The following is a 26,950-nucleotide window of genomic DNA, read 5'->3' as shown; positions in this document are numbered from 1 at the left end:
AAGCAAATTCCTAGATCATATCCCCTCCGCCTCACAAAACTTTTGGTCCAACTTTAAATGAATGTTTTAACCCTGTATTCCTTTTTCAAAGTATCCATTGAGGGGTGGCTAGGTGCTGCAGTGGATAGAGCACTGGCCCTGGAGTCAGGTGTACCTGAGTTCAAATCCAGCCTCAGACACTTAATAATTACCTAGCTGTGTGGCCTTGGGCAAGCCACTTAACCCCGTTTGCCTTGCAAAAACCTAAGAAAAAGTATCCATTGAACTATGGTCATTATTTAAATATCTGAACCAAAATGGCAAGCTTAGACAGTCAGCAAGTTAATGCAGGCATTGTTGATATTAAAGAAAAAAATATCAAGATTTGGAAAACTTAGTTTGGATGATAATTGCTGTGTCAATTTTATATGTTATCTTTGCTACAAAATATTTGCTTCACTTTTTAATCCTATTTTCATTTTACTCAGTCTTTTACTATTTATAAATATTAACTCCTTTAAAAATAGCAGCAAATGTTATTAATATAACTTCAATTTGCTATTTTATTTCATGCCTTCAGCATTGTAGTTCTTTGCATGAAAACTTTATAATAGGATTGCATAGAATTCAATCATTTGTCACTTTGTACATTCTAAACTAATACTATATATATATATATATATATATTTGACAGCATAGTGAAGTATTTTGCAAAAGTGATGTGGAAACAAACATTAAAGTCATTTGATGGACATTCCAATCCAATAGTAACAACTAAGAAATATTTTTGCCCCAAATTAATTTCAATTATGTCCTCAAATGACACCTTTTGTGATGTTTATAGAAATATTTTCAAGCACAACCGTCACTCCTAACCTGCAATTAAATTTTTCCAGTGTATACAGCTAAATTTATTGCAGATAACTCTAGCCTAAAATATAACTCAATTTGACTAAATTTCTTCAATTAAGTGAAATATCTGGTTTCGTTTACATGAAGGCAAATATTTATAACATTTCAGTTAAAGATACACCTTGACATCATCTTTCTACTAGTTTTGTATTGCTTTGACTAAATAATCACCAACTATAACTTTCAAGGAATTCTCCCTAAATATATTCAGTACTCCATTTCCTCAAGTTAATGTCCACTACAGGCTTTTTTTTTTTACTGGGTGAGTATACTGTTTTTCAAAGTGAACCTTTAATTTCCTACATCATCATTAAATGGAAACCCTGTATTTTAGTCCTTCCCATGAAAAATTAGAGGAAAATTTTTATGTGATGTCCTAAATATTTTTTATAGTGGAAAAGTCAACAATAATAGCAAAGTGAAGTGAAGAAAAGATTCAGCAGTGATCATTATAAAGAAGAGCACATATTATGTTCAATTAACTGAATTCCATTTATATTTCGACTTCAGTTATTTCTGTGCCTTAATGTTATTTTATATTAGTTGTCCTTGGGCAATCTGAGCTTCGATTCTTTATATGTAAACGGAAATTATTGAACTTAGAATCACTAAATTGTTTTCAATACATCTTCAAATTCTAAAATTTTGTGATTCTATCGTTTCTTTATTTTTCTATATTCATGATTTTATTTTATTTTTCCAAATGAGTTACTTAATATAACCAAATATGAAAAGGATTTTAAAAGGTGGAATTTGTGAGTAAAGACGCATGGTGGCGCTGCGAGCTAAGAAGGCAAATGAAAGGACCGCAGCTACGGCAGACTCCATTACCTTGAGAAAATAAAATTAGAAAGGAACAGTCAGAAAGAGAAGGCTTTGTTTGCCTTTCCTCAGATTTAGGGATATCGATAAGGATGACCGGATAATAGAAATAACTCAGAATTATTTTAGACAAGAAAAAGGCATTGACTTTGTTGGGAATATAATGAACATTCTTCACACGGATAGAACAATGGAAACTACTCCAGGAAAAGTGCAATGGAAAAGGCAAGTAATGTATTTTATTGTAGCTTTACTCTTGTCTGAAGCGAATTCAGAGCTAGGGCGGTTTTCTGTGGCAGAGGAGATGGAGAGCGGCTTTTTTGTGGCCAATGTAGTGAAAGTTTTGGGTCTGGAAGCGGGGGAGCTGTATGCGAGGGGTCCCCGGGTAGCCTCTAATCATAACAAACAGATTTTGCAACTGGATCAGAAGACAGGGGATTTATCTCTAAAGGAGAAACTAGATCGGGAGGAGCTGTGCGGCGCTACCGATCCCTGTGTGCTCCCTTTCCAGATCTTAATGGAAAACCCTTTGCAGTTCTTCCGGGCTGAACTGCAGGTGAGAGATATAAATGACCACTCACCCACTTTCCCGAACCCTGACATGCTTCTGAGAATATCAGAAAGCACCACACCAGGGACTGTTTTCCCTTTAAAACTCGCTCAGGACTTGGATGTTGGCATTAACAGCCTTCAAAACTACACCATTAGTCACAATTCGCATTTCCTCCTTCACACACACATCCGCAACGACGGCAGAAAGATTCCAGAGCTGGTTTTGGATAAAGTTCTGGATCGTGAGGAGCACCCAGAACTCACATTAACCCTCATGGCAATGGACGGTGGGTCCCCCCCGAGATCTGGGACAGCCCAAGTGCGGATCACCGTGGTGGATGTTAATGACAATGCGCCTGCTTTTGTTCAGTCGAAGTATCTAGTGCAGATTCCAGAGAACAGCTCCATTGGCGCTCTAGTAGTAACTGTCTCTGCTCGAGATTTAGACGCTGGAATCAATGGGCAGGTTACTTATGCCTTATTCCAAGCTTCGGATGAAATCAGTCAAACATTTGGAGTCGATTCCATTTCGGGAGAGATTCGACTGAAAAAACAAGTGGATTTTGAGGCGATTCAGAAATATGAGGTGGATATTGAGGCCACAGACGTAGGGGCTCTTTCAGGAAAATGCACTGTCTGGGTCCAAGTGATGGATCTGAACGACAACTTCCCAGAACTGACTATGCTGTCACTAATCAACTCTATTCCAGAGAATATTCCTGAGAGTGTGGTCGCTGTTTTCAGTATCAGAGATCGTGACTCCGGGGAGAATGGAAGAATGATTTGCTCCATTCAAGAGGATCTTCCTTTCTCCTTGAAACCTCACTTGGAGAACTTCTACTCAATAATAACTGAGGGAGCTCTAGACAGAGAGACCAAGGCTGAATACAACATCACCATTACCGTCATGGATTTGGGGTTCCCAAGACTGAAAACCGAGCACAATATCACAGTTTCCATTTCCGACATCAATGACAACCCCCCAATATTTTTTCAGACAGTGTACACCTTCTACCTCCGGGAGAACAATAGTCCTGCTTTCCACATAGGCAGTATCAGTGCCAGAGACAGTGATTCAGGGATCAATGCCAAAGTCACTTATACCCTGCAGCCTCTAGAGACTGGAGACCTGCCCCTCTTCTCCTACATCTCCATCAACTCAGACAATGGTCATCTCTATGCTCTGAGATCTCTGGATTATGAAGCCATTCAAACTTTCCAATTCACTGTGTGGGCAACAGATGGAGGCTCCCCAACCCTGAGCAGCCAGGCTCTGGTTCAGATTGTGCTTCAGGATGAGAATGATAACTCACCCTTCATTCTGTACCCATTGCAGAATGGCACAGCTCCCTGCAATGATCTGGTGCCCAGGGCAGCAGAAGCAGGTTATCTGGTTACCAAGATTGTTGCTGTGGACCAAGATTCTGGTCAGAATTCTTGGCTTTCCTACCAATTACTCAAAGCCACAGACCCAGGGCTCTTCACTGTGTGGGCACATAATGGAGAAGTGTACACAGCAAGGCCCATCAGTGACAGAGATGCCATCAAGCAGAGGCTCTTGGTGCTGGTGAAGGACAATGGGGAGCCATATCTGTCTACAGTGGCCACACTGAATGTGTTCTTAGTGGATGGATTCTCTGAGCCTTTTGTCAAGCTTCCCAATGAGTCCAACAATGAACCACAGACTGATTCCCTTACAATCTATTTGATCATTTCTTTGGTTTCTGTCTCTTTTCTGTTCCTGGTCTCTGTCATTCTGTTCATTTCCATAAAGCTGTGGAGAAAAAACAATGCATCAAAAGGTGATCACTTACGATCCAACTGTCAATTTTCAGGTCACTTGGTGGACATTCATGGCATGGGGACTCTGTCCCAGAGCTATCAGTATGAGGTATGTTTGACAACTGGCTCTGGGAACACTGATTTCAAGTTTTTGAAACCAATTATTCACAGTGTGCCTCCTCCAGTCTCTGACAGAGACTCAGAGGAACATCAAACTACCTATAAGTGTGGTTAAATTTGAGAATTGTTCAATTTGTATTTAATATGTATATTGCATATAATTTTGGCATTTCTTTGGCATATCTATGATAGCTAGTTGGGTACTGAGATTTCCTGGATTTGTGATCTTTACCAATGTGGTCAGGAATCATAATAGAACATATTGACAGACAGGAAAACTTTTTACTGGTGTTTTTCCTTAAGAAGAAATTTTAGGTGGCTAACAAGCTGAAGACAGATAGTGTTCTTACATTCTATATAGTCTGCCTGTCAATGTAATCATTTTAATATTCAACCTTCAAGTAATAAAATGGGAAATTGAATTATCTTTCCTCTAATATTTTAAAAATGAGATTTTTTTCTGCTATTGACCAATTTCAGAACTTCTGTATGTATATCTTTTTCTTCAGAGGTTTGGATTTATGAGGGTAGTACATAGGGAGGTGTTTATTTCTTTAATATATCAATTGATCTCAGAAGTGAGGTCTCTATTTTAAACAATAGATTACATTATTAAGGTTCTTTATGAAAATCATATCAATACATGAACAACTTGTGATTTACTAGATTTGAGAATTTCAAGAATATAGTCTGTATAAATGATAGTTCCTTAGGCTCAAATAGGTGACAAAGGCATTCAACCTCAAATGCAGGAATTAAGCCTAGTTCTTCCTGAAACTATGTCCAGTACCCTACCCACAAAACTATGATATATTTATTGTTTTCAAAAATCAACTTGTTGCCATTATTTTTGTATTTTATTTCCAGAAATTGGAAGAAAACTAATACTGACTGTAGCATGAGAAAGCAAAGAAAATAGGAGATTGTGGTGATTTCTATTAATAAAGATACATCAATATTTCAATTGAATTTTTCTTGACCTGATATTAATTGTACAAAAGCCTGATAAATCTTTATTATCTATGGTGAAACTAAGGCAAGAGGAGTTGGACTATATGAACTACAGTTGTGTGCAAACTTCTTGAGACAATAATTGCAATAATGGTTTATTATATATGTATATACATATACCAACTCAGAATGCTTGAGCTTGACCAGATAGAATTGAATAAAGCTGAACTTTAGCTTTCTATCAATTGCTGGATTTCAAGACTTACATCAATATTTTGTTCCTGTTTTTGTGTTTAAATGCTATGGTTTTCAAGAATGGCTATTGCTCCAAGGAATGAATAAAAGTTGAATCTCTTAAAAACACAATTCAATGACTCAGAGGTACTACATTGTTGGCATTAAAAAGTCAAACATTTCATAAGTTCATAATAAGAAAGAATCAGTAATATTGAATTGTAAAGGAAAATGTAATTAATTTTAAAAAGACACAAAACAAAATTGATCCATTATTACAGAAATACAGAATATTACAGAAAAGTAGCCCAATTAATTCTGAGAAAAAAAAACATGTTCAAAAGGACTTACTAACTTCATAACAGTTCACTATGGACTTCTTGAAATTGGAAGAACAGTAAGAACCCCCCACCGGGGGAGGGGGAATTATTGCTAACCAAAGTTATCAATAACAAATGTTTGCTATAGTCAAGACAATAATATAAACACTGGAGTTTCAGATATCAGGAAAATTTCATTTTGACTAATAAAGCTTGCTTTTTCATTAAATGTCATTGTCAGGAAGAGTAAAGGGAAGTCTGAGTTATCTGAGTATCTTCAGATTGTAAAACATACACTGAAATTCTTTAGAGTATATTTTTTAACTTCAAGTAGTCCTGGTATTTTTTTGAATCCAATGAAATATGTGTGTACATGTGTCTGTGTGTGTGTGTGCGTGTGTGTGTGTCTGTTTGCACTACATAGCAGTACTGTTTGAGAATTACAGAAAATCTCAAATAAATGTGGGAATAATAAAACTGCTTTACACCACCACACAGATAATGAAAGTTTAAAGTATTTATTCAAAAGATTAATATAAACATCCTTCTTGGGAGTTTGTCTGATAAACTCATAGATTAATATACTATTTAAAATATCCAAGGTGTTAGTGTGATTCCAAAATGAAAAATTATAGAATGTATGAAAATCTTATGAACTTCAAAACCAGCTATTTTAGCAACAGTAAGGAATTCTGAGTATTAAAAAATTTTAAAGTTGTCTATAATGGACTGGTTTCACTAGATATTGCTCATTTATTGTTGAATACAATACACTCTATATTATTTTGCTTTGCATTAAATAATTCCCAAAATAATATAAAAGATCCCTTCAGTTCTGAAACTTTAAGTGCTTATAATATTGCTTTCACTTGAAAAGATAGATTTGGAGTCAATTTAGAATTGAAAAAAATATTTTTCCTCTCCCCCACAAGAATTTTACTAGTTCAGACATCAATATTTTTTAAGCATTTAATAAATAATGTGATTCAAATTATAGTAAAAGTAGTGTCTTAAAAAGAGTAGTAATCTTTTTTTTAGAAATCCTAGAACATAATTTAGGAAATTCATATTGGTGTTTTTAAAAATTCCTATTTCCTCTACTTTCATAAATTCTTAATATGCAATAAAAATATGATTTGAAATAGAAGCTGAAAAGAAATTTGTAAGGATATACCTGCATTATGTAGAAATGCATATATTTCTAGAGTAAATTGTTTAATTTTTAACAATTTCTAAAAAAAAAATTATTTATTATTTATTTATTTAAAGCAATGGGTTTAAATGACTTGCCCAAGTGTCTGAAGTTGTATTTGACTGACTCCAGGGCTAGTGTTCTATCTACTCCAAGCCTAGTGCTCTATCCACTGTGCAACCTAGCTGCCCCCTAGTAAACTGTATAATTACATACAGACTAGATTACTCAGCTGCATCTGAGAAATGAAAAAAAAATACAAATCTCAAGTAACTTTTCTCAGGTGAATTAAATACAATAAGAATTATCAATATTATAATATTTTGAACACAAATTTTATATTATCTAAATTAGTTTTGACTTATTAATGAAATATATTTAAAACATAATTTCTTAGTTGCATAGAAGGGAGGCATTGCAAATTAAGAAGGTAATTTGAAAGACTGGAAATAGGAAGCACTACATTACCCAGGGAAAATAGTATTTGAAGGACACATTAAAAATAAAGGTTTTTCTAAGGTTTAGTAAGGATGAGAAATTACTCATAAGAAATCAGGAACCAAAAGAAAATAGGTCAGGTTACTGGGGAAGAGATCTGTTGGTTGTACCAGGAGGATTTGTTCTTGAAAAGTTTACATTCTCTTCACAAATACACAACTGAATAGACCACTGATATTCCTTGTTACATTGTTCTGCTCTGAGGCAACTTTAAAGCAATTAGCAAACTTCATTTCTTTGTAAGGGTGACTGATGACAAATTGATGACTATGTCAGGTGCTGATTTAGATTGTAGTTCTGGATGATAATAATTCTCCTTTGTGTTGTAATTATTTCAGAATAACACATCTCCCTGAATTAGCCTGGTGCTTGAGATAGAGACAAGTTACCTGGTTACTAAGGCAGTAGTTATAGATTAGGAACTTTCCAACAGCTCCTCAAGTCATTGGATCCTCAGACATCACTGTGTGGGCCTCTCAGTGAGGGAAGGCATTAAGCAAAGATTGGTGATAACTGTTGAATGACAGCTAACTACAATGGCCTGGTAGATACTAACTAGCTAAGAAATTTACTCAAGTTGATGCTCTTTCTGATAATTTCCTCTTTTGTCCTCATTGTCTTTGGAGTCTTATTACATAGACTTTTCCTTGTAGAGGAATAAAAGAAGCACCAGAAATGGTGGATAATTTGGATACAAATCAACTTTCAAGGATACTAGAAAATAATAACATTGTCCTAGAGTTACTAGAATGAAGTATTTTACTATTCATTCTGAACTTACTAACTCTACATTCTTGAATCTAATTACCTGGTCTCACAGTCCTTCTCCAAACAGATGTCAAAGACTCTCAGGAAAATCCAATAGCAACAAACTTAATTGTTAACCAGATACTTTTTAATGTATTCATCAGGAAAACTAATTTTTGTATAATTGTATTCTATATACACTATTATGCATTCATAGTCTTTCCACCTCTTCAGTGAAGGTGGAGGTGCAGTTTCTCAAGGCTTTCTCATGGTCAAGTTTGGTCTTTATATTTAGTTAATATTAAGTTTTAACAAAAATCTTTTGCTGAGGTGCTTCTTTAGCACTAACTGCTTAAAGATTGTGATCTCAGGGCCACTGGGTGGCGTAGTGGATAAAGCACCGGCCCTGGAGTCAGGAGTACCTGGGTTCAAATCTGGTCTCAAACACTTAATAATTACCTAGCTGTGTGGCCCTGGGCAAGCCACTTAACCCCGTTTGCCTTGCAAAAACCTAAAAAAAATAAAATTGTGATCTCAGAGATCTGTGATCTTTGTCAATTTAAGATAGACCTCCATTCCTATTGTTAAAGTTCTTATTGCAATTTCAAAAAGATTTGAATTTCCTAAAAATTCATTGCTGGTGACCTTAGTTTCAGGGGAGAGGAGGGAATAATTCGTGTATTTGTATCCTACCTAGTCTGCATATTATGAATATTAATAAAATGAAATATTCCTTTCAAATATGTAAAATAATATATAATAATAAACTTTCCTTTTATATATGTGAGTATTAGTTCTTGAAATTAGTATTTTTGAGGCTTTTTACTCCCTCTTGTGGATTTTATCAACAAGGCAATTTTGCCATTAGTTGCATATCATGGTGATGACTGTGCAGTGGATAAGAGGAAATAGTCTTCTTACCAAAAAAGTTAACAGGATAACATAAACCTTTATCAATTATCATTTTCTATAAGACATTATCATTTCTATAAGACATGTCATGAGAGCTATCTCAACAGTATTAATATAACTTGTTGGAAAGAATAGTAAAGTTTAGAGCAAGAATTTTTAAAAATTACTTGGAAACACTTTTTTCTAACTTATCATTTGAATTCAAACAATTTTTTATGTTTTTTTGCAAGGCAATGGGGTTAAGTGGCTTGCCCAGGGTCACAGAGCTAGGTAATTATTAAGTGTCTGAGGTTGGATTTGAACTCAGGTCCTCCTGACTCCTGGGCCGGTGCTCAATCCACTGTGCCACCTAGCTTCCCCAAACAATTTTAAATGATGTAGAGAACATTAAAATTTGGTAGAATGGTTATATCACATAGGTCCTCCAAGTTACATGGATCTGGTCTTGAAGCTTCAAAACAACTGTATGTAAATATCTATGGTAATGGTTTTTCTCCAGTCAATCACAAGAGGTAGTAAACCTTTTAAAAGACATATTAACTGAAATCAGCATTCACCATTAGTTATATGAAAACCCCCTCTTATCATTAGATATATATCTAAATGTCTTATCAATATATCTAAATATATTATTGAGAGAGAGACTGTCAGCTTCAGAAACCAAAATTGGCAAAATTCTTGATTCAAATTGTAAAAGACTTGATTAAATTGGCATAGAAATGAGCAATATCTAGTGAAACCAGTCCATTAAAGACAATTAGCATGTTTCTCCTCAAAACTATTCCTATTAACTTTCTCAAACACTACTGACTTCTATGAAATTAGAACAGTATGAATATTGCTTTTTACCACCATTGTTTAAGTTTTCATCTTTTTCTAGATTAAATCAAATGTAAAGCTGCAAATGAAACAATGAAAACTAAAGTTTAATTGCACTAATTTCCACCCAATAAAAGAATAAACCTAAGTTAAAATAACTTATTTTATTTAAATAAATAAAAATTTTGATTCTGAATAACATTTTATTTAAATACATATTTTAACAACATGTAGATTTTTCCCCCTGTGTATTAGTAAGCCATGGCTATTCTTTGGAATATATCCTCCTAATAGTATTTTTTAAGTTTTCTTCACTTTTGGTTAGAGACATTGATGTTGGTCCTGGTTGGAGGGAATTGTCAAATGTCAGATTCCTGCATTATGTGACAAATCAAATACATGATTTTGATATTTGCCTCTGAGAAATTATCCCCGTATGATAAGAACCTTTGATTTTTGTGGGTGGCGTAGTGGGAATTCCCTTGCGGTTGCAAATTTCAGAAATGTCCTTACTTTGTATCCTTAGAGATTTTCCTTAAGCTCAGAAATGTTTAATTACATTCTCATTGTCATTCAGATAATAAGTATCAAAGAAAGGATTTTAATCCAGCTCTTTTTCAGATCTCAACTCCCTCCACTATGCTGCATCATCTCTCTATATTTCTCTGAAATGATATATTGTTCTCAAATTTTTGAAACTTCAATCTCAAAAATTAAAGGGGATTTTTTAAAAAACGTAAAATAAGGGGCAGCTAGGTGGCGTAGTGGATAGAGCACCGGCCTTGGAGTCAGGAGTACCTGGGTTCAAATCCGGTCTCAGACACTTAATAATTACCTAGCTGTGTGGCCTTGGGCAAGCCACTTAACCCCATTTGCCTTGCAAAAACCTAAAAAAAATGTAAAATAGATTGGTTGTAAGAGGGACAACTTTTATGAAACATGTCAGATATACTATAGCAAAATAAATTAAAGAATGGAGACTGATGTCTTAATAAATGAGGCTTGAGTGGCCTGAGTTCACTGAGTTCTTCTAGTATTATAATTACAGATATATTTCTAACCTAAAATTGTTATTATAATAATAGCCTAATACTTTATTGGTCAAATCTTGGTCTTATTTTCATATCTGTACTAATACAAAGTTAAATTACATGATTTATAATATCACCTAAAGATGATGATTATTTCTATCTGTGATAGAAAAGATTTGGATAAATTTGGGACTGAAAAGTTAGTGTTAGCAAGTCTTGCTGCTATTTTTTTTCTGCAACAGCCTAAACAAGTGTTGTTGTTTTTTAAAATCCTCTTACGGATCATGTTTTCAGAATTCGTTGATTTTTGAATACATTTTATTGATGTATTTTATTTATACATTACAGTCAATTCTAAAAGTATAACTCCCTCTCTCTGTTCCCTCCTTAATTGATTCTTCTTTGTTCTTGCCCATACTTGAGAGGGTTTTGAGAAATCTTTGTTTCAGATGCCACCAGAAAATCCTAAAGGGCCATTAAAAAAACTCTGCCGTAGGACACTGAAGGAAATGGGAATACCCCCATTCCCTTGACAAATTGATTAATTTTTAATGACCACTTAATGACTTATTGCTGATTTTTCAAATACTCTCTTCATCGATTTCCGCTGCTCTCACTATTTTTGCTCCTGTTTTTGAACTCAAGGAGAAAGATGATCCTGGAAATCAAAGGCCATAAATTTTATATTGAAACAAAGAGTTGTAAACTAATTTTTTTTGGTTGTGAAAGGGACTTTAGAGAATGTAATTTGTCAATGAAGACATAGAAAAAGAAGGCGATTGAAAGAAGAGCAATACATTTTCTAAACAGAACAACGTTCCAGAAGCGAAGAGTCTGAAGAGTTTACTGAGAACCAAGTTTCCATAAGGAATATGCTGAATTACAAATAAGGATTAGAAACGAGATTGATTGTATCCAAAGTTTCTCTAGATGAAAGGATTCTGCATTGTGCATCCAAACAATGGAATCTACGCCAGCGAAGATTCATCGGAACAGGCAAGTGATATTCCTTATTGTAATTTTTCTCCGGTCTGAGGTGGATTCGGAGCCGGGAAGGTTTTCTGCCCAGGAGAGGGAGAGCCGCTCCTTTGTGACCAATATGATAATGACCCTTGAAGTGGGAGTGGCGGAATAATCACCTCGGAGGGTTAAAAAAAACAGCATTTACAGCTGAACAGTGAGACCGGAGATCTTCTTATAAAAGAGAAATTGGACCGGGAGGAACTTCCTTTTGCAGTTCTTTTGGACTGAGCTCCAGGTCGAAGATATAAATGACTATTCATCCACATTCTTAGATATAGAGTCATTTTTGAAAGTACTGTATTGGGTACCACGTTTCCCCTGACTAACACTCAAGATGTGGATGTCGGAAAGAAAGGTCTCCAAAACTATACAATCAGCCGTAACTCCTACCTTTTTCTTTGCACTCGCTCATAGTGATGAAAGAAAGTACCTGGAGCTAATACCGGAAAACGCTCTGGATGTTGTGGAGCAACCGGAACTCAAATTAACCCTCACGGCCATGGTTGGTGGGTCTCCAGCACAAGTGCGTACCACCGTTATGGACGTCAATGACAATACACCAGTGTTTACTCAGCCTCTGTATGAAGTGCAGATTCCCGAAAACTGCCCCGTGGGTTCTTTGGTTGTGAGTGTCTATGCTCGAGATTTAGACGCTGGGATTTATGGAGATATAACTTACACCTTATTCCAAGCAACTTCAAAAGTCAGTCAAATATTTGTAGTAGACCCTATCTCAGGAGACATTCGACTGAAAAGAGCAATGGATTTAGAGGAACTTCAGACATATGATCTACATATTGAAGCCATAGATGGTGGAGGTCTTTCCACAAAATGCAGTGTTTTGGTCCATGTGACAGATCTGAACGACAATCCCCCAGAGCTGATGATGTCGTCATTTACCAGCAATATTCCAGAGAACTCGTCTGAGACTATGGTCGCTGTTTTCAGCATCCGAGATCGTGTCTCTGGAGTCAACGAAGGATGATTTGTTCCATCCAAGAAGATATCCTTTTTCTCTTGAAACGCAATTTGAATATATCTACATTCTCATAACAGAGAACACATTGGACAAAGAATAAGTCAGAATATAATATCACCATTACTGTCACGGATTTGGGGTCTCCAAGACTCTAAACTGAGCATAACATCACAATGATCATTTACGATATAATTGATAACCCACCAATATTTAATCATACTCTACCTCCAGACGAACAAAAATCCTGCTCTCCATACTGACAGCGTCAGTGCCAGCGACAGAGACTCTGAGAACAATGCCAAAGTCATCTATTCTCTGTTGTCTCTTGAGGATGAAAACCTGCCCCTTTTCTCCTTCATTTCTAACAACTTAGACACTGGCCATCTCTATGCTCTGAGATCCCTGGATATTGAAGTCATGCAAACTTTCCAATTCACTGTGAGGGCAACTGATGGAGGCTCTCCATCCCTGAGCAGCAAGACCCTTGTTCATATTGTAGTCCAGGATGAGAATGGCAATTATCTCTTCGTGTTGTACCCACTGCAAAATAGTACAACCCCCTGCAATGATCTGGTACGCAGAGCTGCAGAGTCAGTAGTTTGGTGAAGTAGCAAAAAGTCTCTAGTCATTTTATTTCATTTTGGAAAGGACTTTAGATGGTGTATAATTCAACTCCTTGGAACTATTGCTTGCTGTTACTGGAAGGATGCAATATTTTTTACAACAGCTTATGTTTTTGGTGTTTCAACAAATTTCCATTGCAAATGAAAGTTTGACTCTCTCATCAGCATCACATATTCTAAAGTGGGAATTATATAATGTTGATTAGTGTGACTCCTACTCAAGCCTGGCAAGTTCATTAAGCACCCCATATCTTGGATAAAATATTTCATATATCCTCCTAACTCTTAATTCTCCCCATGTCTTTATATGAAAGGTGACATTAGGGCTCCTATGAAAAATGAATCATGCTTTCCATGGTTACTGAATAATACATATCACTGAGGTTTTAAAAACATGGATTAAGTAGTTATAGGAACTATAATATCAGTTAATGGTGTTATTTTTTTTACCTCTTGTATTTTCTACTAGAATAATATAAGCTAAAGCCTTCCATAATTGATAGTTCATTTTTTTCAACTGGTTGTCCTATGGCATGTGTTTACAAAATATATTGTTTAAAGTAATTTGTTATGGAAATTCTGGATGTAAAATAAATGTCCAAGTATCCAAAAAAGAAATTGAGTCTGAAATTTCTCAGTGTCTAAATGGCAGCTAATCACTGGTTCTTAACTGGACCTGAAACTGATTTGTTAGATATTTGGGGGGTTGAATAAGCAGCTCTTCTGGTTGAAATTGCTTCTATTCTCAGAAATATGATTATTCAAATATTTTAATTTCCCTTTCTATTTCTTCTATTACTGGTATCTTGAAAATGACCTAATTTTCTAGTGCCATTTCATCTCACCCCTCTTCAAATGATAATTTGCTTTATCTAGATGATTATTTTTTAATGATGTATTTTATAGTACCAACCAAAGTGTTGGGGGGAAATTGAATAGGAAAAAATGCCAGAATAATGTGATCTTGTGGTTGAGTTTTTTTTAATTATCTTAGAAATGGAATTAAGGAAAACTCTTCAAGACTAATGCATTACTGGGATGGCTAGGTGGCATGGTGGATAAAGCACCGGCCTTAGAGTCAGGACTACCTGGGTTCAAATCCATTCTCAGACACTTAATAATTACCTAGCTGTGTGGCCTTGGGCAAGCCACTTAACCCCATTTGCCTTGCAAAAACCTAAAACAAAACAAAAAAAAAGACTAATGTATTACTGATAATGCTCATATGAACCTTCTCATTTATTAGAGCAATTAGAAGGATCATACATAGACAAGGCATACGAGAGAGCTGAATTTGAAGGTATAATATATTGTAAAAATGGAGTCAATGGTAAAAGGGAAATGTACTGGGATTAAGAGAAAGGAGAGGTAGGATAGGCTAAGATATTTCATGTAAAAGAGTCAAGAAATAGCTTTTGCAATGGTACAGAAGGGAGGAAGGTGAGGGAGAATGAGGGAGCCTTCGTGGCTCAGAGAGGAATAGGGTATACTATTCCTCTATACCCTACTCAATATGGTATAGAAATCTAGAAGAAAAAAAGGAGAGAAAGGGTGATAGAGCATAGGGTAGATCATGGGAGAGGATAGTCAGATATAACAGTTTCTTTTTTACTTTTTCTAAGATGGTGGGATTGGATGGCCTGTCTGGGACCATAGGGCTGGATGGTCACTGGGTCTCTGGGATTAATGTAGGTTTGGGACCTCTTGGCCTGAGGGCCAATGCTCTGTCCACTCAGCTTCCCCAGAGCATGTTATTGAAGAGGGACAAAGGGAAAGGAGAGAGAAAATATAATAAATGGTAGTGGGGAGAAATGGATGGAGGGAATTACAATCAACAACAACTGTGGAAAAATATGGAAGCAACTTCTCTGATGGACTTATGATAAAGAATGTGATTCACCCCAGAGAGAGAGCTAATGGTGTCGGAACACAGACTAAGCACATTATTTTTCCTCTTTCTTTCAGTTTCTCATGAGGTTTTATATTTTTGTGGGGGGGGGGAGGGATTATGTTTACTCTTACAACAAGAATATTTTAGTAATATATATATATAAATAAAAAATAAAGACAATAAATGTAAAAAAGAAAAGAATTAAAAAAAAGGCTAATGCATTAGAATGTATTCCAATAATATTGAAGCAGTACAATTATTAATTCATTTTTATAAAGAAGTGTAAGTCTGGGTGTCTCAAAAGCTTAAAATAATAGCAGCCCAGGCCCTCTCTATTTTGAGTCCTTCTTTAGCCACTTGAACATGTGTGTGTCTGAACTTTTAAAACCTTGATTGTAATGTGGTTTGGATGTGTTTGCAGTTTTTTTGGCAAGGCAAATGGGATTTGGTGACTTGCCCAAGGCCACACAGCTAGGTAATTATTAAAAGTCTGAGATGGCATTTGAACTCAAATCCTTCTGAATACAGGGCCAGTGTTCTATCCACTGAGCCACCCCTGTTTGTAGTTTTTTATGCAAGCCCATAGTGTAAAATATGTTTGCCCATCATTTCTCAGTCTTGCTTCTCTTATTTTTTTAATACAAATTTGGACTTAGAATTCTGTGACATATTCAGAAATCTTGGGAGTCGATCTGATGGGGCAGAGGGAAAGTTAGTGTAGTTTTAGGAATCAGGCTACTTTCCCCAACCACATAGCCTCTGCAAGTGAATTTTGCTCCTTCTATTCACTCAAAATATATTATTTATAAAATACAAAATCCTCTACACCAGGAAGGTGCAGACAAGGTGCATACAAACAGCACAGAATTATTTTTGTGAACCAAAAGCTAGTTCAATGTATCAAAGGCCAAAGACTACTCCCAGAATTTTGCCAAAGCAGATGCAACATGCTGAATATCTTCACAAGTTTTTGTCCCAATGCTATTAGGTCATTTTGGCAATCCATCTTTCATCTCTTCCTCTTGCCAGTGTCCAGTCTTATCTTCTCTCTTTATCGTGCAATTCCTTAATAATTACTTTACATCTGTTTTTCTTCTGAATCCTTTGTTGGTTCCAAATTGAAACCATATTACACTCATCATTGTTCTATGGAGATATTTGTATTCCTTGTCCTATAACCATATGATGCTACAAAATCCAAATGGGCTACCAATATTCACTTTTTAGCTTGGAATTTTAGCTTGTCATAAAGATAAGAAGTCTCCCTTTACTCCCACCAATCAAAGACAAACTAAACAGGAGCCAATCAACTTATGCCTTGATGGAGAGAGAAGATGAGGAAAAGCTACCTCATAAAGGCCTCTGATATGGAATGTCATCTTGGTGATCTAAGATTTAAATGTATACAAGCCTCACACTTAGCAAAGTAGCAAAAACAACAAAAGAAGTGAATGATCAATATTGGAAAATTTCAGGAAGACAGGAACCTTTTATGTAATTAGTGAAACCATGATTTAGTCCTACCTGGAAAATTTGCAACTTTATGAGAGAAAATCATTAAAATATCCATTCTCCTTGGACTAGTAATATCACTACTAGGAATATATTTCAATGAAATCAAAGGCATATAACAAAATATTCATAAAAGCACATTTGTTGTTTGGCTCCTGATCATTGAGGAATATATAAGAAATTGTTAAAATTTCATTTACAACACATCTATCTGTGTCACCCTGGACAAGTCACTTAGGCTCTTTCTTATTTGTAAAATAAAATTATTGGACCAGATGATCGATAAGGTCCATTCTAGATCTAAATCTATAATGCTATTAATATACATAACTACAATAATGCAAAGGAAAAAGTTATTAAAACCACAGAGTATTTGTCTTTGATTTAGTGGGGTTTTTTAGCTCCAGAGAAGACATGAGGAAATGAACTTCTACAATTTATTTGGAGACTTTCAGACATAAAATGTGAAACATCACCTTTGTCTTTTGAGTTATCTAAATCACAGACATATATAACAAAGAGATTAAAGAAGAGGGGAGGAAAGCATTTGTTAATAGATATAGCCACTGAACTCTAAGAATATAACCATCAGCTGAGTAATAATTTAAAAATTAGTCTATATTGATACAATGTAATATTACTATGCTATAAAAACAAATGAAAAAGGATAGTACTAGAAAAATCCATGAAGACTTTTATGAATTTTTTCTGAATGAAGTTAAGAACAAGCTATTTGAAAACAATCACATTGTAAAGAAAAATAACTTTGAAAGGCTTTAAAACTCTGATAAAAGGAATGACTAACCATGATTTCATAGTACTGGTAATAAAAACATTAACTATACTCCTAGGAGATATGGAGTTGGCTGTCTTATTTTTAATCTTTTGTAAATTGTCCTAAGAATAAAGTGTCCTATTCAACTCCTGACAGAGATTTGTCCACTCTAACGAACTTGGAGTGCAGTTAGGCATATATATCGGTGTATCTTTTTATATATGCGTACTCATACATAATCAATGCAAGAATTTGTTTTCTTGACTATATTATACATATTTGCTATAATACTTTTGATATTCTCTTCTCCTCCAATTAAGAAAATAACATGTTGGGCCTCTTGTGTGCTTGGAGGTGGAAGTAAACTATAGATGGTGTGAATATGCAATCCCTTTTATTTTTTCTGTTTTAACTATGGAAAAATCCTGAAATGAGTGTTATGTTTAGATATCAATTTACAAACAGTATAACATATATATATATATATATATATATATACATATACATACACACACACACACACGAATTCATGCAATAACAAAACTTGATTTGCCATAGGAACATTCAATGTCTTGAAAAAAAATGTCAGTAACCAGGACGATAATCATTTCTACACGGAAAATGATATTACAAATGAAGCAAACAATCACATACACAAAATATCACATGTTGGAGAAATGACTTTGTCTGGGGCCAGGTCTTAGCGGACTACCACATTTTTCTTATATTCATGAGAAAATGAAAGGAAGTATTAGGACACCTGGTGGCGCTGTTGGCTAAGAAGGCAGAAAAAGAACAAAAACGGGTTGGATTTACTGATGCAGCGGACTACATTATCCCACGAATAGAGAACTGGCATAGTCACTCAGAAGAGAGGAGGCTTCGTTAACTGTAGCTGGGGAGGAACAGAGCACCAAACAGACTACACTACCGCGAGAACAGAAACTGGTATAGTGATACAAAAGAGATAAGACTTTGTTACCTGTGACTGGGGAGGAGCAGAGACTTAGGACGGTTGCAGTCATCTGAATAGACCCGAGGTTACAACCCAAGGGATCAGAGACTAAGGAGTTGCTGTTGGAAAGCGAAGAACTCATCGAACGAACAATGAAGCCTGAAGCGGGTTCACTTCGGCGACAAAGGCAAGTTGTTGTTGTCCTTGTTTTCCTCTGGGTATCAGTGGCAGGTTCACATCCCCGGCGGTATTCAGTAGTTGAGGAAATGGAGAGTGGTTCCTTCGTAGCAAATGTGGCAAATGACTGGGATCTGGAGGCGAGGGAGCTCTCTGCCAGGGTGGGGCGAATCGTTCTGGACAACAATAAAGAGTACTTGCAGCTCAACCAGGAGACTGGGGATCTGTTCCTAAAAGAGAAGCTAGACCGAGAGGAACTATGTATGGGCCCCACCGAGCCCTGTGTGCTGTCTTTTCAGATCTTACTGGAAAATCCCTTGCAGTTTCTCCAGTTTGAGTTGCAAGTGCAAGATATAAACGATCATTCACCTGTGTTTCTGGACACAGAGATGCTTCTGAAAATATTAGAAAGTACAACACCCGGGACTTCGTTCCTACTAGAAACTGCCCAGGATTTGGACGTGGGGAGGAATGGACTCCAAAACTATACAGTTAACCCCAACTCCCATTTCCACGCTGAAATTCGAGAGAGTAGGGAGGGCAGGAAATATCCCGAACTTGTCCTGGATAAAGCACTGGATCGGGAGGAGAAGTCTGAGGTCATTTTAATCCTCACAGCGTTGGATGGGGGATCTCCACCCAGGTCTGGCACTGCCCTGGTCCGGGTCCTAGTTATGGACATCAATGACAATGCCCCTATATTTGCTCAGCCTCGATATGAGGTTCAGATCCCTGAGAATAGCCCCATTGGCTCCCTGCTTGTCACAGTATCTGCTAGAGATTTAGATACCGGAAATAATGGAGAAATAACATATACACTCTTCCAGTCATCAGAAAGTATTCGCAAAACTTTTCAAATAAATCCCTCCACTGGGGATCTTCGTCTGGGGTCACATCTAGATTATGAGACGATTCAGGATTACACAGTAAGAATTCAAGCGACAGATGGAGGGGGTCTTTCAGAGGAATGTACTGTATTTGTCCAAGTGACTGATTTGAATGATAATCCCCCGGAATTGATCATGTCGTCATTAATTAATCCCATTCCTGAGAATTCACCTGACTCTGTAGTTGCTATTTTCAAGATCCGAGATCCAGACTCTGGGGATAATGGCAAGATGCTTTGTTTCATCCAGGATTATCTTCCTTTTGTCTTGAAACCTGTCAAGAACTTCTATACTCTTTTAACAGAGGGAGCTCTGGACAGAGAAAACAGGTCTGAATACAACATCACCATTACCGTCACAGATTTAGGTTCCCCCAGGCTCAAAATCGAATACAACATCACCGTAATGATCTCTGACATGAATGACAATCCTCCAGTCTTTAGTCAAGCAGCCTATACACTTTACCTCAGGGAGAACAACAGCCCTGCCCTTCATATTGGCAACGTAAGTGCCAATGACAGGGACTCAGGGACCAATGCCAAGGTCACATATTCATTGCAGCCTCCAGAGCCTGGAGACTTGCCTCTCTTCTCCTACATTTCCATAAACTCAGACAATGGTCATCTCTACGCCTTGAGATCTTTGGATTATGAAGCCACCCAAACTTTCCAGTTCACTGTGAGAGCAGTTGATGGTGGCTCCCCATCCCTGAGCAGCCAGGTTCTGGTTCAGGTTGTGGTCCTAGATGAGAATGACAACTCTCCCTTTGTGCTGTATCCTTTGCAAAATGGCACAACTTCCTGCAATGACCTGGTACCCAGGACAGCAGAACCAGGTTACCTGGTCACCAAGGTAGTCGCTGTGGATGGAGACTCAGGGCAGAATTCCTGGCTTTCCTATCAGCTGCTCAAGGCTACAGACCCTGGGCTCTTCACTGTGTGGGCTCATAATGGGGAAGTGCATACAGCAAGGCTAATCAGTGACAGAGATGTCATCAAGCAAAAGCTCTTGGTACTAGTGAAGGACAATGGACAGCCACCTCTGTCCACAGCAGCTACACTGAATGTCCTTCTGGTGGATGGTTTCTCTGAACCTTATGTGAAGCTTCCAGATGAACCCGAAGATGAGTCACAGATGGTTTCCCTCACACTCTATTTAGTCATTTCTCTAGCTTCAGTCTCCTTTCTTTTCTTATTCTCTGTCATTCTTTTCATCATTGTATGCTTGTGGAGGAAAAAAAGGGGAGCTATAGAGCATGGAAACTTTGCCACTGGAGGCTCCTTTCCAGGACATTTGGTGAATGTCAGTGACAGTGGCTTGGGAGGAGATGAGTTCAAGTTCTTGAAGCCCATAATCCCCAATCTTTCTGCTCACATTACTCAAACGACTCTTGAAGAAGACACACCTTTTCCTCACAGTACTGGATTCAGTTAGAAATTGAAAAGGGAATGTTTTCAAGGTTTGATATACATTCATTGATTTTTCAATATTATTCATATCTTATTGAAGAATTAAACTGATGCATTTTAATTTCTACATATTCTGTTCAGTAGAATATTGATTTGATTAATTAACTGAGACTTTAATCATTTTATGCATGCCTCTCCCTCATCTACCTTTGAGTATTCAAAAGGGCACTAATCAATTGAAACATGACATCTGCATTCTTCTAGCTTATCATCACTAGCAAACTAATGGCATTGGTTTTCAAGAATGAAGAACAAACAAGAATAGACAGTTTCCCTTAGCTATGTAGAACTGAGCCCCTTTATCACTGCTCTGCTCTGTATTCTATATCTTCCACAACAGCATTATTTCTAAACTTTCTAATTTTCAACAATAAAAATGGTGTCACTAAAAATAATGAATTTGTTCTGTTAAAGGAATGTGTTCTTTGATTCTCTTATGTGGTTTATATTCTTGGAAATGTTTGATGCTGGGATTCTTATCTATGTGAATTCAACAGGTGTCTTTCAGGTGTATGATAATCACATGGATAAAGTTTTCTTTCAATTTAGATTTATCACTAGGAAGTTGCAGAGTGAAATATTTTTTCAGCAATAATTAATGAAGATCATTCTGAGATGTGATTGAAAAATTTGCAATGACCCAGGTTGAAAAAATGGCAGAAGATGTATTTTAACTTAAGGTTTCTGACTCGAAATCCATTAACTCTTTCCACTTTTGTAGGATATTTTCAATCAGAGAAGTCACAGATACTTAAAATATTGACATAAGCACTATTGAAAGGACAATAATTTTCTTAGTTGGTAATAATTATAATCTTGTAGGAAAATATTACTAAGTCCATTAAGAATTTTACTACCTACTTTTACAGTAAAATTACTTTTGAGGAGTTTTGAGAAATTTATTATCTAAATCTATACAAATTCAATGTGTGATTAAACCTATATTTCATTTGAAATGCATAGAACCCAAATTTAACCATTTGAATTAATAAAATTGAATTCTCAATATGTATTCTTATTTAATATATTGTTTTATATAATTTTGGATGGACCAAGACAGAAATTTCATGAATTTTTAGTTCAGACATTCAGGACTGGTTTCACACAATGATGAAGTTGGATCAGTCATAAGCTGATATACAGGTATTTTCATCCTGATGGAAAATTGCCAGAAACTCTAACCACATATTGATTTTTATGTCCTTCCTACTTATTCATCTTCAATTACTGCTTCTTCCCTTTTCTCCAGCATAGCAATTCTCCTTTCAAAATTCTGAATATGGTTTTCTTATTTTGTTCCTAACATAGGGAATGCCTTCTGTAGTTCCACCCCTCCTGTCTAAAAGTGTCTTTTATTTGAGGGTCAACTTAAATTCTATCTCCTCCAAGAACCCTTCTTAGACAACTCAAACAGGTCTCTTCTACATATGAATACCTATTGATCACATATTCTTTCCTTTTAAAAATGCCCCCAAACATTCTCAAAACTCTTATCCTTTAATATTTTCTGCCACATGAGACTTTAAGGTCCTTGAGGGAATGAAACTAGGTTTTTTTAATATTTGAAAAGTATGCACCTAGTCCAATACTGGCAATTTAGCCAGATGCTCAGCTAGTTGTAACATTTAATTAAATTGGAAATGTTTCAACTCCCAAAGAATGTAACTAAAAAGATTTTGAAAATTATTTAACAATTTTTAACAAAATTAATTTGTGACCCAGAGAGTTATATATTTTCAACGTGCATTGTTATTCATTTCACAAAATTGAACCCTGGAAATGATAAATGATGGGGCTCCTGTTTTCCACATTCAAATATTCAAAGAATCTGTGAATATAGCATCATAGATGCTTTCAAAAATTCTATTTATGTATCTTTCCTCTCACATTTTCTCACAGTATTATGCTTTCAGAACCAATAACTACTGAGACCTGTGCTTTTTGTGTCCTGTGCATTTTATAAATTTTCTATAAAATATGTTTGGTTTACATAATAGAAGCATAAATTCTTCTAGAGATATTTACATGATTAGATCCTGAAGACTTTATAATAATATTAAAAGTTGGAGTATCTATTTTATCCTTGTAAGTAAGCTTTACAATAAAAATTAAATATCTTTAATGAATTCAAGAATCTCTACATTTTAAAAGTGCCTGGGGAAATAAAAAACATTGAGTAGGACAAAAGAAATAGATAAATATGATTTACAGGATTTTTATATCCTTCCTGGCATTTTCTTCAATTTTCAACTGTTCCTTTGAACTATTAGAGCAATGTTAGAAACTCATTCTAAAGAAGATTCTTCTGACCATAGCATATGCATTTTGAGTAATGTGTATGAAGTTATTAGAATGCTTTCTTCCAAGTCTCTTTCATTGTGTAGGAATGGCCCTGGATTATTAAAGATTTTCTCATCAGATTGCAATCTTTGGCATGTCATATGCAATTGAAAAATAAAAAAAAAAGGTTAGGATATGGACGTTTGGGCAACAATGCACCTAGGGTTACAGTTATACCCAGGCTTGCTGCATAATTGTGACTTTTTCACCCAGAGTAGTCCCCTAAGTCAATTATGAGATGTTATGATCTGTATTGATGGAGGGATTGTCCGCATCTGGGAGATACAGAGCCTCGACAACCCTCGGAGCTTTTTCAAAACACACAGATCCCAGAGTCAAAGTTCTAACTTCACCCTTTCTAAGAACATTATCCCCTACAAAATATTGTTTGAATCAAGCTGATGAGATACATTAGCGAGATTTATGTTGTGTCTGTGAAAGGGGATGTTTAAGTCTTTGAAAGGACACGAAATGGCACTGCAGACTATAAAGAAGAGAAGAAAACACTTCAGTTCCATTAAGTTGAGATACAGACGGCCCTGACAGTGCATGCGCTGTTAGCCAGAGTAGGAAGGAGGCCTGAGAAGCCGAAAGACGTCATTCGTCTTTACTTTTCGGAGACTTTAGACTGATAAATTGCTGTTGGTGTAACCCGCTCAAGTCCTGGGGTGCTGTTGGAGGCCGACCTAAACTCTACTTGCTGAAAGAAGGCATCGGAAGAACAATGGATCCCCGAGAAGGGTCAATATCTCTTCAAAGGCAAGTTCTCCTCCTTGTTTTGCTCCGTGTGTGGGGAGGGGTTTCCGAACCCGGCAAGTTTTCAGTGTCGGAGGAAATGGAGAGTAGATCTTTTGTAGGCAATGTGGCAAAGATCCTGGGCTTGGAGGTTGGGAAACTGTTTGCCAGGGGTGCTCAGATTGCTTCCAGAGGGAAAAAACAATATTTACAGCCCAACATTCAGACAGGAGACTTGCTCCTAAAAGAGAAACTGGACAGGGAGGAACTATGCGGCCCTGTGGAACCCTGTGTGCTGCCTTTCCAGATTTTTTGGGAGAATCCCCTTCACATAATTCCTGCAGAGCTGAGAGTGGTAGATATAAATGACCATGTACCCGCGTTCTCAGAAACTGAATTGCTCTTGAAAAATTCGCGAGAATAGTCCACCAGCGTCTCTATTTTCTCTAAAAAAAACGCACTAGATTTGGATGTAGACATCAACAATGTTCAGAACTACACAATCCACCCCAACTCCCATTTTTGTGTTCACACACGAACCCGAAGTGATGACAGGAAGTATCTGGAACTGGTCTTGGACAAAGTCCTGGATGGAGAGGAGCAGTCAGAGCTCTCTTTAACCCTCACAGCAGTAGATGGTAGGTCCCCGCCCACGTCCGGGACTGCCCAAATCCGAATCTTGGTTGTGGACATCAATGATAATTCTCCTGTATTTGCTAAGGCCCAGTATGAGGTTCAGATCCCTGAGGACAATCCCATCGATTCCCTGGTTGTCACTGTGTTTTCCAGAGACTTGGACGCAGGAAGCAATGGTGAAATTTCATACACACTTATTCAGAATTCAGAGATTAGCCAAATGTTCAAAATAAACCCCTTCTCGGGAGAAATTCGACTAAAAAAAAAGTGGATTTCAAAATGATTCAATCATATGAAGTAGATATTGAGGCCACCGATGGTAGAGGACTTTCTGGAAAATGCACTGTCCAAATCCATGTAATGGATTTAAATGACAATCCTCCAGAATTAACCTTGTCCTCGTTAAATAGTCCCATCCTTGAGGATTCATCTGAGGTCATTGTCGCTGTTTTCAGCATTTCAGACTGGAACTCAGGAGACAAAGGAAGGATGATTTGCTCCATCCAAGATAATGTCCCCTTTGTCCTGAAATTATCTTTAGAGAACTTCTACACTCTAATAACTAATGGAATCTTGGACAGAGAGATCAGAGATGTATACACCATCACTGTTACTGTCACAGATCTGGGATCCCCCAGGCTTAAAACAGAGCAAAACCTCACAGTAATGATCTCTGATGTCAATGATAACTCTCCGATGTTTACTCAGACGGTTTACGCTATATCTCCGGGAGAACAACAGCCCTGCCTTCCACTTTGTCAGTGTCAGTGCCAGTGACAAAGACTGGGGTTCCAATGCCAAAGTTGCCTACTCACTGCTGCCTCCAGAGATGAGAAAATTCCCCCTCTTTTCCTACATTTCCATCAATTCAGACAATGGCCATCTCTATGCATTGAGATCTTTGGACTATGAAGCCACTCAAACTTTGCAGTTTACTGTGAGGGAAGTTGATGGCGACTCCCCATCCCTGAGTAGTCAGGTACTAGTTCGGCTAGTGATCCAAGATGAGAATGACAACTCTCCCTTTGTTCTGTATCCTTTACAGAATGACTCAGCCTCCTGTATTGACCTGGTACCAAGGACAGCAGAACTGGGTTACTTGGTCATGAAAATGGTGGCTGTGGATAGAGATTCAGGACAGAATTCCTGGCTTTCCTACCAATTGCTCAAGGCCTCAGACCCAGGGCTCTTCACAGTGTGGTCCCATAATGGGGAAGTGTATACAGCAAGGCCCATCTGTGACAGAGATGCTATGAAGCAGAGGATTCTGGTATTAGTGAAGGACAATGGCCAGCCTCCTCTGTCCACAGCAGCCACACTGAATGTACTTCTGGTGAATGGCTTCTCTGAGCCTTACTTGCAGGTCCCAGATACACCCAAGGAACAGGCCCAGACTAACTCCCTCACTATTTATTTGGTCATCTCTCTAGTTTCTGTCTCATTCCTTTTTCTTTTTTCTGTGATTCTGTTCATTGCTGTGTGCTTGTGGAGAAGGAAGAAGGATGCCACTGATGGCAGTCAGTTTAGGCCCAATAATTCATTTCCAGGTCACCTGTGGATGTTGAAGGCACTAGAATCCTGTCCCAGAGCTACCACTATGAGGTGTGTATGAACAATGATTCTGACACTAGTGAGTTTAAGTTCTTAAAGCCCATTATTCTCAACCTATCCACTCAGGAAAGTTGAAGAGACCTGGAAGAAATTCCTCCCTTCCAGAAGAGTTTTGAGCTGAGTTAAGAATCTGGCAAACAGATTCTATATATTCATTTTGTAACTCTCATTTCTATTGTGTTTCTTTACATAGCTAATTAAATACATCTTTAAACTCAAACATCTGATCTATACCTAATTTGGGATGGACCTCTTCCCTGCTTGTCTTAGCTCTTATCCAAGTGCTACAAAACTTATTAATAATTCTGAATATTTATTGTCAATAATCTTGTTTTAAGGAACAATTAGTATTTATATTATTATGCTTTTTTCTATCTTTTGCATGTGGTATATTAGTGATATTTTAGCATAAAAAATAAATTCTAAAATGAATTATTTTTAATCACAAATGTTTGAAATAATATTT

The 26,950-nt window shown here is 36.7% G+C and overlaps 3 protein-coding genes across 3 annotated transcripts; all 3 read left to right on the top strand.

The window, feature by feature from the left end:
* Positions 1 to 611: 611 nt before the first annotated feature.
* LOC141506219 (protocadherin beta-6-like) lies at positions 612 to 6,629 on the top strand. The gene has a single exon (XM_074212781.1). The coding sequence runs from the start codon at positions 1,877 to 1,879 to the stop codon at positions 4,280 to 4,282; it is 2,406 nt and encodes an 801-aa protein (XP_074068882.1). The 5' UTR covers positions 612 to 1,876; the 3' UTR covers positions 4,283 to 6,629.
* A 9,000-nt stretch (positions 6,630 to 15,629) lies between these two features.
* LOC141506227 (protocadherin beta-2-like) lies at positions 15,630 to 22,132 on the top strand. The gene has a single exon (XM_074212790.1). It carries the CDS (start codon positions 18,782 to 18,784, stop codon positions 21,125 to 21,127), a length of 2,346 nt encoding a protein of 781 aa, XP_074068891.1. The 5' UTR covers positions 15,630 to 18,781; the 3' UTR covers positions 21,128 to 22,132.
* A 3-nt stretch (positions 22,133 to 22,135) lies between these two features.
* Positions 22,136 to 26,946, top strand: LOC141506230 (protocadherin beta-16-like). The gene is given in 4 exon segments (XM_074212792.1): positions 22,136 to 25,136; positions 25,139 to 25,583; positions 25,585 to 26,423; positions 26,426 to 26,946. Coding segments are annotated over 4 exon segments (2,328 nt in total). The 5' UTR covers positions 22,136 to 24,226; the 3' UTR covers positions 26,560 to 26,946.
* Positions 26,947 to 26,950: the final 4 nt, after the last annotated feature.

This window comes from Macrotis lagotis, chromosome 1 (genome assembly GCF_037893015.1).
Source record: "Macrotis lagotis isolate mMagLag1 chromosome 1, bilby.v1.9.chrom.fasta, whole genome shotgun sequence".
Classification (NCBI taxonomy): Eukaryota; Metazoa; Chordata; class Mammalia; order Peramelemorphia; family Peramelidae; genus Macrotis; species Macrotis lagotis.
Note: the sequence above shows the minus strand (reverse complement) of the source record. Positions and strands in the feature narration are given on the sequence as shown.